Raw genomic sequence first — 12,184 nt, 5'->3', positions numbered from 1 at the left:
TATTTTTGTACTTTTTCCACCTCTGGGTATGTCCCCCTCACTCAAACTTGAATTTGTGTGCCCAGGCTGGCACAGTAAGCAAACAATGCCACTCCAGTAGCAGGCTTTTTCAGCTTCGGCTGAGATGAGCCCCAGTGGAATCAGATGGTAAGTGAACAGACGTAGTTTAAAAGTGCTTGTGCCATTTCCTTTTCATTCCCTGAAGGCAACACTCCTCTGCACTTTATGAACAGTCCAAGAAAGTCAAGCATACATCTTTTTCATTAGTGCAACCATACTCGATAAAGGCACAGAGCCAAAGAAGAAACAGAGAGTCCTGGAGGTAAGAAGTCAAATTAGAATAGAATCTTTTATTTTATTTTCTTTTTACAAATACTTTTCCACAACATGTAAATGCATCAGACCAAATCCCTTTCTCACATAGTCACACTTCGAATATACATCAGGAATTTTATGAAAAACTATTACCCACAAGAACACAGCGCAAAACTACTTTCATACCAATCAGTGACATTTGAAATCACTCATACTGTAATACAATTGGGATTGCAAATACACCAAAATGTGAGTTTATCTAAAGATGAGATTTGAAATGTGGACCACCACAGGAATGATAACAGAGATGGCCCTAATGCAAATGAGACACTATTTTTTTTTTTAAAGAAGAGAGTGTAAATTAAAATGTTCCAATAGGAATTCGGAAAGACTGCGTTTTTAAAGCGCTCACTCATTTCATCCGTTAGATCTGTGGCAGATATTACAGACAACCTTGGGCTCTGACCACCACTGCTTTTCAATCACAGGGGGCCTGGCCAGACAGATCAATGAGAGAAGGCCATTGGAGATTCTACGGCTCTTGTCGTGGCCTACACACCACCTTAATTGGATAGTACATGAGAGTTTTGCTGAATAGTGGGCCTGTTTTCCCCATGCACAATCGATGGCTTGTTCTCTGCTGAGCTGCCCAGACGCCTCTAATCAAATAGCAAACTCCATCCTTGAAACTTCTGGATGATTGAATATTTCCCGTGTCAAGCTGCTTTAAGTAAGCGTCAAATACAAGTATGCCTCATCCACTGCTCTGAAATGTGGTCTTCAAATGTAAAGATATCACGCTGTACTGAAAAGCTGTCAGGTCTGATATTACACACATTCAGATTTTTCCAAATTCAGGGTGTAAAAATGGAAAACGTAACATTATTGTGACAGCTCTGATGCTTAGTCAGAAGGAAAAAAGGTTTGAATCTAGACAAGTCTGGTTTATAATCAGGCTTTCAATTGTCAAAATCCAACCTTCAATGTGTTGTTTAATAGACTAACTAAATGACATTACTGCCTTAATGATGAACAGTCTGTCACTAACCATAACAGAATCATAGCCAAAAGAAGCAATAGGTAGGAATTTGCTGCCCATAGCACAAAATAACCATCATTTATCTGTGTAGGGTTAATGGACAGCCTGCGGCAGAGACTGATGTACTGTATGTAGGAGGAAACAACTTCTGTTGATGCAGTTGTGGTCTGATGGAGGTTGATCGAGGTCTCTGCATAATTAAATCCTGTTTAATTCAAATTGATAAACTAAAAATCCAGTTTTGACTCAACTTCCATCAATTATCTGTAAGCCATATTACAACCTTGGAAAAATCAATCCATCTCTCATTTCAAAGTGCTCTTAATTAATACACACATGCGCACACACAGACACACACACATTCACAACACATGCACACTTTTGGTTAGTTTGGAGTAGGCTACATTACCACCTAAATTATCCGATAAAAATCTCTACATGATGTGATGAAAATTAGAAATAGTTTTTCATGTGTGCACATCCATACCATCCAGTGTCTTATTCTAATCTTATTCTGATCTATCATCTTAATTGACATTGTTTCTCAGTGCAATCAGATTAAAAGTAGTGCAGTGTTTATGTCTTATTAAGACTTTCTTCCCCTGTATCCTGCCGAGACAAAATCTAATATGAATTTAAAGTTCATTTTTTTAAAGTGCTTTCTTTGCATCCTTTATTTGGTTCCAAAAACGTAATCTAGTATTTTAAATTCGAACTATTAAAAGGTGGTTTTAGTACTGTAACTTACAACACCTCTGGAAGAGTACAGAGGACTAACTATATGAATAGAAAATAATGTGCAATGCAGAAAAAGGCAAAGTTTAAACTTAAAACTTTTGCTTTGAATAGATCATAAACAGAAAGTTAAAACATCTACATGTTTCCTCCCAACCCACCCCTCTCTGGTTTCTACAGTCCTTAGCCGTTTTCATTCACCAAGCGTGAACCGTTGATGCCACGGTAGGTGACTCGGCTGGGACGGACCAGCACACCGTGGCCAGGTCGACAGGTGAAGTAACGGCGGCCACCCACAGAGCCGTCATTCTTGCCCTTGGGGCTTCGGAGCTCCAGACCCAGCCAAAGGCCCGGGGCAAAGTCTGCTGTGCCCAGGTAACGTATGAATGCCATGTCATTGGCACTGCTGAGCAGGACCTGCATGCCCACGTGGAGGAAGACCTGTCCGTCCGAGCTTGGCAAGGGGCTGGACCCTACTGTGCTCCTGGGAACACCGCCGATACCACCAGTTAGGGTGTTCCAGCGCCGACGGTGAGGGTTGGATCGACTTCTTTTTTGTTTTTTTTTTGTTTTTTAGATGAATTGTGGCAACACAGAGAAAAATACAGCAAGGAAGATTTATGAAAAAAGGTATGCAGTGTGAGAGGACATCTCCAAAGTAAGTTGAAGCATGGCAGCTTAATTTTGGAGAGATTGATCTTCAATTCCCTGTTCACTCTCATTCTGACCACAATCATGCATTGGCCATTTAAAAGAGGAACCTTTGCTGACTAATACCACTGCTTCTTATCAGTATTGATTCTGCCACTGCCTAGGATAATGTTGAAAAGCTTTGGGAGGATTAAATGTGAGGGCTGAGAGGAAAGAGAGCCACACCTGGTAACAGGACTTCTTCTGCTCGTCTCCTTCGGGGTGGCGATGGCCGATGATGTGCTGAAACTGCGACGGATTGTCCCTGCACGGCAATCACAAGAGTCAAGTACTCCCACACAGATTCTTGTATAAGAATGACTTCACAAGCACTCACAGCATAATATATGCAAAGACACATCTCAAATAAATGTCAGTCGAAGCTTGCAATGAAAGCAGAACTCTCACCGCTGAAAGGATAACTGAGGCGAGAGGAGGAGAGCTCTGAAAGGCAATCAACAGATCCATGGATCCTGTGAGTAAAAAGAGAGAAAGAAACATGCAAGTGACATACGGTGATATACTGTATCTCTATGAACATTTAGTAACAATTCGGTGTCTTCATTGGGTTTTATGAGACAACCTACTGTACAAGTTGAGTTAAGCGCAATCATACTTAATATAATCAACAGAGAATTAATGTAGAATAAAATGTATTAAATTTGAAAAATCATTAAATAACTCCACATATCTGCATTTTAAAGTTAAAAAATGAATGAGTTAAATGGGCCTGAATCTGATGATGGCCCCCTCTGACAACAGCAACAAGGAAAAAAAATAACCTTTCTGCTGCTTGCACAAGAGTGCCTGTCTTGTTATTGATGTTTTCCTAAGCCACTATGTGACTATAATACTGTTAGAGTTCTGAAACCCATGAAGAGGGAGGCTGCCAATGTCGAGAAATAAGCAAAAAGAGGAAAAAGGCATTTTCTTGTTTTCTAAGGGAGAAATAGAGAAACAAAAAAGTGGGGGGCATAAGAAAAGCTGTTTTCCTAATATGATAGCTGCTGACAAAAGAAAAGAGAAGGAGAAACAAGTTGCTGGATGGAGAGGGAGATAGATTCTGCATTAAATGGAAGGCAACCATGTGCCCTGGGGTTAATTAGGAAAAAAAAGAAACGGACGTGTATAGGGCATGGCAAGAAAACACAGGCACTGACTTTCTAAAAAGCAGATTTTATCTTGTGGAAGACGTAAATGGGATAAAACAAAGACAGGGAGAGCAATCAAGAGATGGGAAGAGAAGAGGAAATCTCTCCTTTGAATAGTGCATCTGCATCGAGATGAAGCACATGCAGCAGTGGAAGGTGAAGAGACTAATTATACCTAGGTATAAAAGGTGGAATGTGTTAATTTACCCAGCAATCCCTCTAATCTGAAGAATCTCTCTCCTTTGAAATAAACACAACCCGTAATGATGTCAACTGTTTTGTAAACTGTAATGGCTGTTATTCAGTTATGAGACACATTTTACACTTGAGGCATTGTGCCGTTAATGTGCCCTCCAATAAAAAAGTCAACAGTTTTTATTCACTTGTTCAATCAAAATGTGGGCAAAAAACAAAACAAATGTCTGGCAGTGAATAACTTTGTGGCTTGTGAATTTGTATCTCAGACAAGGCTTTCCATACACCCAGGATTAAATGATCTCCATAAATAGTCATTAATTGATACATGTATTAAGTCAAGACTTTGTAGTGTGCAAGCCCAATCTGATGTACAGAAATATTAGAGCCTATCATGCAATTTGCCTTTGTTAATGCACTATTTGAACAGGGGTGCCACGTGGGAGTATTTTCTTATGTTTGCATCACATAGGTGAGAACAGGGCAAATACAGTAGATGTAAAACAGAACTGTAAGAAGAAGAAAAAGGTTTAACAACCCACTGCACGCAGACATCCAAACCGTCCAAATTTAAGTTATGTTAAGTACATAATTTACCAAACCATGAAAACTCCTTTAATCTGAGTCTTGAATTAAAGAGAAAACATATTTGGCACCAAAGATGGCCCCATGTTGTTGATCTACTAATTCAGCTATCCACATGGCCCTGATAGTTTTGGTTCAGGACACTTAAAACACTGCCTCAGCTGAGTAATGCCACACAACAGACATTTGTGTATATTGACTGCTATTTATATAATGCATAATTATGCTGTTTGTACTGGAAAATAACTAGATTGGACTACAACAGATTTGTATGTATAAGGCAACTCTATTCGGGAGTGTTGGAGTTTACTCTATCAGGACAGTTTATTTTGGCTTTTCCTTTAATGTGTCTCCCATCTGTATTTCTGACACAACCAGTCCAGCTGACAACAGCTAATGGTGGCCCAAATCTTTACAACAGTGTGATTAATAGGAAAGTAGGCAAAGTGCCAATTGTATATTTATTTAATTGGCTGGTTTTACATTACTATAATAAGGCTCCAATGTTGTCCACTGCATGTTTTTTTAAGAATCGACAGCACAATATGTTCATACACTGAAGCAGGAATTCACTCACACACACACACACACACACACACACAATTATAAATACATCCACAGTCCTGTCACGTATACTTTCATTAAGTACAGCTCATCTCTTTGCAATTTGTAATACTCACTGGAAGTAATTTCTGCGGGAAATACAAGCAAAATAGCTACTGATGGGCAAAATCTAGCAAACATCTGCTTGGATATAAAAAAAAAAATAAATGAGAAAAAGTTTGTTTTCACCAGTACGTTTTAAGTTGTAATTACAATGTTTCAACAGTATTTGACAATTGGGAAATGTATTCACAAATCCATAAATATTTCCACATCACTGAACCATCACATTTTTCTAAAACGCAAGTTTTAAGACAGATTTTTATTATACATTATTACAGACATTTTGGCTGTGTTCAAAAACACACCCAAGTGAAAGTGTAATTCAGGTTGTCCTGCATGCTGGTTCTGCATGCCAATGTTTACTGTAATTATATGTTTAGCCAAGAAATACTTGCATGACCAGACCAGATTGCATACATCAGAGAGCTTATAAGAGGCTGATTAAACACCTCAAGAGACAAGTGTATTTTATCTTTTCAATGGAGCTCCCACTAGTGTAAAATTGACCGGTCTCTATCTCAAACACAAAACACTGCTTCAGTATCACTTTCTCACAGAGAATATTACTAATCAAAATTTCACAGACTAAGTTCTACAAAAGAAAATATTCAGTGGTTCCATTTAGCCACTCCACACAGTATAACACTAGAGACAGTATTTTGACCAGATGAAACCTTATGGCTACTTTAACATCAGATCTGTGGTCCGACAATTTGAACGATGCCACTAAGGCCTTACACCCACTTACAAAATGTCTACACAGTCTGCATAGTGAAAGCAGCACATTAGCAGAGCAGCAGCTACAGTCCTCTGTCAGGGTCTATACAAGATGCATTCAGGTACTGCTGTATAAGTCACCTGCGTTTTGGCAGCACTCAGAGCTGAACACACAATCCCTGTAGTTATGTGTGTAAAAAGGAGGAAAAGTATCAAAGCCGAAAAGATGGCCAGCCTGTGTAGACAGCTGTATTGAGTAAAATATAAGTAGTATATCTGTTCTGTCAGACAAGCGTGAGATGGATAACTGAAAAAAGCAACTGTGTAGACGAGTCATTGGTTGCAGTGTGGCTTTTTCATAAAAGCCACTCCACTTACATGCCTTTGCTTCACCTGACATAAAATCTCAGCAGCACTTGGTAATAACTGCATTTAATTAGTCTCAAAACCGATGCACATTATACAGTACATGCCACTGCTGTCCGTGTCAACACAAAAAGCCTTCTCCCATAGCTTCTCACGCCCATTCTCTGACTCTGATTTTCTGGTTACACCTTTTTAACTCTAAATGCAGTCTGCACAAGCGAAACCCAAAGCTGAAACTGAGAGTAGACATTCAGAGTTGTTTATTGTTTGAATAATCAATGTAACAGGACACACCTGGGCAAAAAGAAACATCGGTCAGTCACATGTTCCAATCATTTTGCTCACTTGAAAAATGGGTGGTTTCAAACGAAAAGGCTCATATTCATATTTTGATGTCAAACCCAAATGTTTTCAGGAGAGCAAAAATAACAGAATTGGCCTCACACTTCCAATAGTTTCGAAGGGGACAGAAAGTAAACAATGACTGCAAGTTTGAGGAAAGTTGATAGCATGTGCTCCCCCCCCTTCATATCAATATATTTGTATCAATAAAAATAATGCTTCCATGTACTTAAAAGACTAATGCATGCAACATCTTAAAAGGTATTCTCTTATATATTCCATACTCTTGTGAAAATAGAACCTCTTTACATCGCTCACCTAAACCAATGATATACATATTCATTATCCATAATGCATATGTAAAAGGCAGGGATGATGACGTTTGGCTCATAACTAGGTGCCACATTAAAATGAGGAGTCGTGCTGGGCTAGGGCCCCAGGCTTCACGTTTGACAACTCAAACTCCCTTTAATCACAAGTACAGAGGACTGTTTGCCACACAGAGGGCAAAATCAAATATGTCAACACTGGCACAAATGACACTGTCAAAAGAGCTCATTAGTGTCATCGGATGTATTGATGAGGGCAATGAAACACAAACTCTGGGTTTTTGAGGGCATATTGCCAAATTCTTTACAAATCTGCTCTGAACATACCAAGTCTGTTTTTGCTTCTGTGGGTGACCACTTGCAAAAATCCATTACCAGGGACCATAAGTCACCATTAGTGAAAATATAAGCTACTTGAAAAGGTTCTGCACTCACCTTTGCACACGAGACGGAGGAGCAAAGACGCCATGTTTTGGTGGGCAGCTGAAGTACCTCAGTCCTCCCACTGATCCATCATTCTTACCACTTGGCTTGTCCAGTTCAATGCCCAACCAGAGGCCTGCATGGACAGAAAGACAGACCAGAAATCAAAATAACTTTCAAGGGACCATTGACGGCTAAGTCTTCAATGTTGGCAGCTGTAAAAATTAGATGTGTTAAGACAATTATGTTTTCTGCACTGTAGTAACCAAACTGTACACAGAAAAGCAATCAGCTGTTGCATGAACATATAGCTTCCAAAAGGGTGTTGCATCATTAGATGCATGTGCCACATTAGGAAATAGACAAAATGTAAAGAAAATAAATCAATTTACTGTGAATTGTTCAGCAAGAAGAGCTGCTTTTGATATAAAGACACCATCCTCAACACACTGAGGCTGAGATAACAGGAAATTGCTAGCACTGATTTAAGAGTATCAAAGGAAACCTACAACTGAAATCCCCTTAAACATGATCCTGGAGTGTGAGATACATTAGTACTTATTCAAACATGAATTATGTCTGGGCGGAACTACTGCCTAAATGTTAACAACTGTAACTGTGAGTGGTTTTCTGTCTAGGCTCTTGCTCAGCAGCAGCTTTCTCATCTTATTTAGTATCTACTGTCCAACTCAAGGTTTGCCACTGCAATGACTTGTGACTGAGTTTGCAATGCAGCTCATGCATGTTGAAAAAGAGGAGCTTAATAGAGCTTTCTTGTATACATTTCTCCCCTTTTAACTCATTCTACAATAATCATACTGCACAAAAGTTTTCATAATTATGCAAACTATTTTGACATTTCTTGCTACAAAAAGATAGAATAGAAATTGTATATTGTATTGTAAATAGAGATTGATATATCAACCTGAGGCAACAACGCAAGTTCTACATTTGGAGACAAAACTGGCAATCCCTGATCCTGATCATTCCTTCATTCATGTCACAATGTTGAATATAAACATGTCCACCAAGTTTATTCTATAGGCGTTTAAGTTAATAGTCAGCCATATTAACTTTCTTTGGTTATGTTTCAGGAGAGACCATCCTCAGTCTGATTATTTAAATAAAGATAGATAAAGATGGCAACAAGGTAAGTTAAGCTGTGCAATCACCATCATTTTTTTTCAGAAACCACCAGCTCACCAGTTTGCCATCCAATTTAAGTCCAGGATGCATTTAGGGAAATTGCAGTAATTGTAATTATTTATGTCGGTCCTGAAAACAGAAAGGACAGCCATGATTTATTCAAATCGATAAATATTTTATATGCCATGAAGGCCTTTTCTTTTTTTTTTTAGGTTTTTCCTAAACTCAAAGTACCATTTACCCAACACTGATAACCTTTTCCAGAGAGTAGTTTGGTCTTCTTGGACATTTTCTTTATTGTGTGAATGCTGATCCAGCAGCATTCACAGTATTATTATTCCATTCTTTATTATTATTCCGCCTTCTTCTTCCATACATTTTTGGTCTTCAACTACTTCAGCATACTTTAAGCTAGAGAAACCATTAAAATATCAAAATGTTTAGCTCTTTAAGCACATGCTGGGACTTCTTCAACTTCTGTTCTGCTATTTATATTTTTTATAAATATTAAGTTTAAAAAAAAAATGTTTTTTACATTGAAAGTCAATGGGAGCAGGCTTCAAATCCTCTTCCACTTCAAAATGTATCTCCTCCTACATACTTTCACCTACAAACTTCATTCAAACTTTATACCATTCACAAAAACTTCAGCCATTAGACAATATCTCAGCAGTTTGATACAGTTTGTGTGTCATCACTGTTAAGTTGAGTGTATCTTTAGTGTTTTCCTGCGTGTATGAGGCTGATTAGTGTGGGTGATGTCAGAGCTAGAGGGCAGAGGAGAGATAAAAATCCTCTATAACTTGCTCTCAGGCCCACAATTTTTACTTGTCATACACCATTTACACGTCAAAACGTAGGTCATTTAAGCAATTGGACTCATAGTTTTGGAATAATCTGCCTCAGAGCGACAACATATCCTTCATTAGCCGTGATTAACTTGTGTGTTATTTATTCTCATCCAGTGTTGAGCCAAAACGCAAAAAAAAAAAAAAGAGTATTTTGAAACTGTCTTCAGAGTCACTTTTATCTACACAAATTATATATCAATTCATTCGCAAAGGCCTTCTGGCGCTCACAGTAAGGTCATTTCACTGATGCCACTTATAGTTTGGGATTTTTAAACCTTCTTTTCACAGGTCTGTCCCTCACTGGCAGAGCAGTCAGACACAGGTTACATGGTCAATAGCTGATTAGAAAGATCAAAGCCTCGGAGATCAAAGGGGTCTTCTCTCTATTTACAAACATGTTAACTGATTAGACAGACGGCTCTTGCAGTTCTCCTAACCATGATGCAGCAGTTTTGCCTTCTGATGTCAAAAGCTGCATGTCACTTTTTCTTCTGCTGAACTCTAACAAAACAGAGATCCTGTAATATTATATACTATGGCAACCATCAATTGCATTTGATAACAGAGTTTCTTGAGATAAGTCAAATAGTGCAGTTGACACACACACACACACACACACACACACACACAATCAATGTGTCATAAATTTTAAGGTGATTTCAACAGTCAAATCTTTGCAGGGAGAACAGTAATTTTAACAACTGACCTGGAGCAAAGCTGGTCTTTCCATAGAATTTGACTACACCAGTTCTCTGGCCTACCACCAGCACCCTCTCCCCCAGGCGCACCTCAGGGCCCCCACACACAGAGCTACTAGCTGAGGGGGTTCGGCTTCGAAGACCTGGGAAAGATGAACAAAAAGTGTTTCAATTCTTACTGCCCTCAATTCGATTCCATTGGATTTGTATAATAATGAAAAGAATCCTAAAAAAATAGGGATCTTAATTAAAGTCAGTGTAAAGACAATACAGCATATAACGTATAATAATACAGACCTGCAGTAAGTGCAGTGGTGTCAGGAGAAGAGCGCAGGGCCGGTGTGGTCCTGGGACTCGGGGAAGCACGCTCCCTTCGCTGCCTGGCAGAAGGACGTTGCCTTGGCAGTGGACGAGGTCGGGCACCTGGCCCATGCCGAGAGTCCAGTGAAGAGGACGAAGAGGAGAGAGAGCGGCAGAGAACACCTGTGGTGAAAATGTGACAACAGACACAGGGGACAGGTAATTAAAAGAAAGAATCGTTCAAAACCAGCGTCTCAAACAGAACACACGAACGAAAGTGAATTAATAAAAGCTATTTCTGTGAAGACAGCTACCTGGCCAGTGATCTACTACAAATCATTCAAAAAGGTGCATAAACTGTTGCATCTAGGCTCCACTGGAACACTAGTTGTAAATGTTATCCATTCTGCCGTCTCAAATCACACGGCACAAACTGACAAATGAACATAATGAATCTCAGCCTATTATTCATTTTTTCCATTTTGTTCTTCTGAATGTGACAGTGCCTACAGCACTCAGATCCAGACAATTACCACTGTTCTTGTTCAGAAATCCAAGCAGCCGTGTCGCATGATTCTATGGCAGCACAAATCAACTGAGCTCAATCTTTTACAGTTGTTAGTCTGTTATCAACGTCCAATTACGTTCCAACATACTAATCCCCTCCGAAAATTTTAGGGAATGAGATGGGGAAGGGGGATGCCCAATTTCACTCTCAAGCCATTTGGATGCAGGACCTCATTATGCTTTTAACTTCCACAGTGCCCAACTCTTAGAGGCTAATTGATTAAATTGGTGCCAAAGTGCTGTAAGACAAAGGGATCATTCAGCTGCAAACAAATTGGAACCCAGACAGTGATGGGCAAAACAACTCAACCTTTGCTAAAAATTGTTTAATAGTAAGTTCAGGGCTTAATTTGAGAACACGCCGGAACATGTTCCGGCACCTCCGACGTTGGATCCGGAACCTTTTTTATTGGATCCGGCACCTCGAGTGACACTATGAAAAATGAATAAAATAAATTACTGTTTGTGTAGTGTTCAATGTTGTTATCTGTATTGTTAGTCTTTATTCCCCATTGAAGTTACACAAAAATCTTGTGTTTGCATTATCGATGCGTTTGAGGGGTAAGACAGAGGGGGGAAGAGGGACGGAGGGAGGGGAGGCACTTCAAGTGACACATGCACTTGTGCTGGTTGAGATTGCTGTTAGCCTTGTTTCACTCAGGGGGAAAATGTCAAAAAGACAACAAAGTTTGCTTAACTTGTTCAAATCATGGACGTATTAAGATAACGGTTCAAATACGCTGGCCAGTCGGAACCCAAACAAGCAAAAATCGTTTCCGCCGATCAAGAATGTGGAGACATTACATTTCGTACCCATGCAGTGCATGTTCTAAAATTAAATTAAACATTGCCCTGATGTACACAGCGTTGTTCAGGTTTTTTTAGTCAGAGAATAGGCAGTGTAATTTTTTTTTGTTCCGTTACCTCCAACCCCCGTTTTGAGTCGCCGGATCCACCCCCACTCTGCGCTCCAGGACCTCCCACTTTACAAATTAAGCACTGATAGTAAGTCTTAGCTAATAAACAGAAATAACAGTTGAATCTGCTGATTCTGTAATTTCTGTTCAAT

At 39.4% G+C, this 12,184-nt stretch overlaps 1 protein-coding gene across 5 annotated transcripts in view; it reads right to left on the bottom strand.

The window, feature by feature from the left end:
- Window positions 1-323: 323 nt before the first annotated feature.
- The window catches only part of LOC116065714 (CAP-Gly domain-containing linker protein 4), a 38,167-nt gene continuing 26,306 nt past the window's right edge, over window positions 324-12,184 (bottom strand). For 4 of the 5 annotated variants that reach the window (XM_031321302.2, XM_031321299.2, XM_031321303.2 and 1 more), the window contains 6 exons: window positions 10,546-10,731; window positions 10,257-10,391; window positions 7,566-7,689; window positions 3,188-3,252; window positions 2,966-3,044; window positions 324-2,639 (listed from right to left, as the gene is read on the bottom strand). In XM_031321302.2, the coding sequence (XP_031177162.1) occupies window positions 2,273-2,639; window positions 2,966-3,044; window positions 3,188-3,252; window positions 7,566-7,689; window positions 10,257-10,391; window positions 10,546-10,731 (956 nt within the window). In that variant the 3' untranslated portion in view covers window positions 324-2,272. The remainder of the gene's footprint in view (window positions 2,640-2,965; window positions 3,045-3,187; window positions 3,253-7,565; window positions 7,690-10,256; window positions 10,392-10,545; window positions 10,732-12,184) is intronic. The other variant, XM_031321300.2, reaches the window with a different exon arrangement.

This window comes from Sander lucioperca, chromosome 18 (genome assembly GCF_008315115.2).
Source record: "Sander lucioperca isolate FBNREF2018 chromosome 18, SLUC_FBN_1.2, whole genome shotgun sequence".
Classification (NCBI taxonomy): domain Eukaryota; kingdom Metazoa; phylum Chordata; class Actinopteri; order Perciformes; family Percidae; genus Sander; species Sander lucioperca.
This window is presented reverse-complemented; position numbering and strand designations above follow the sequence as displayed.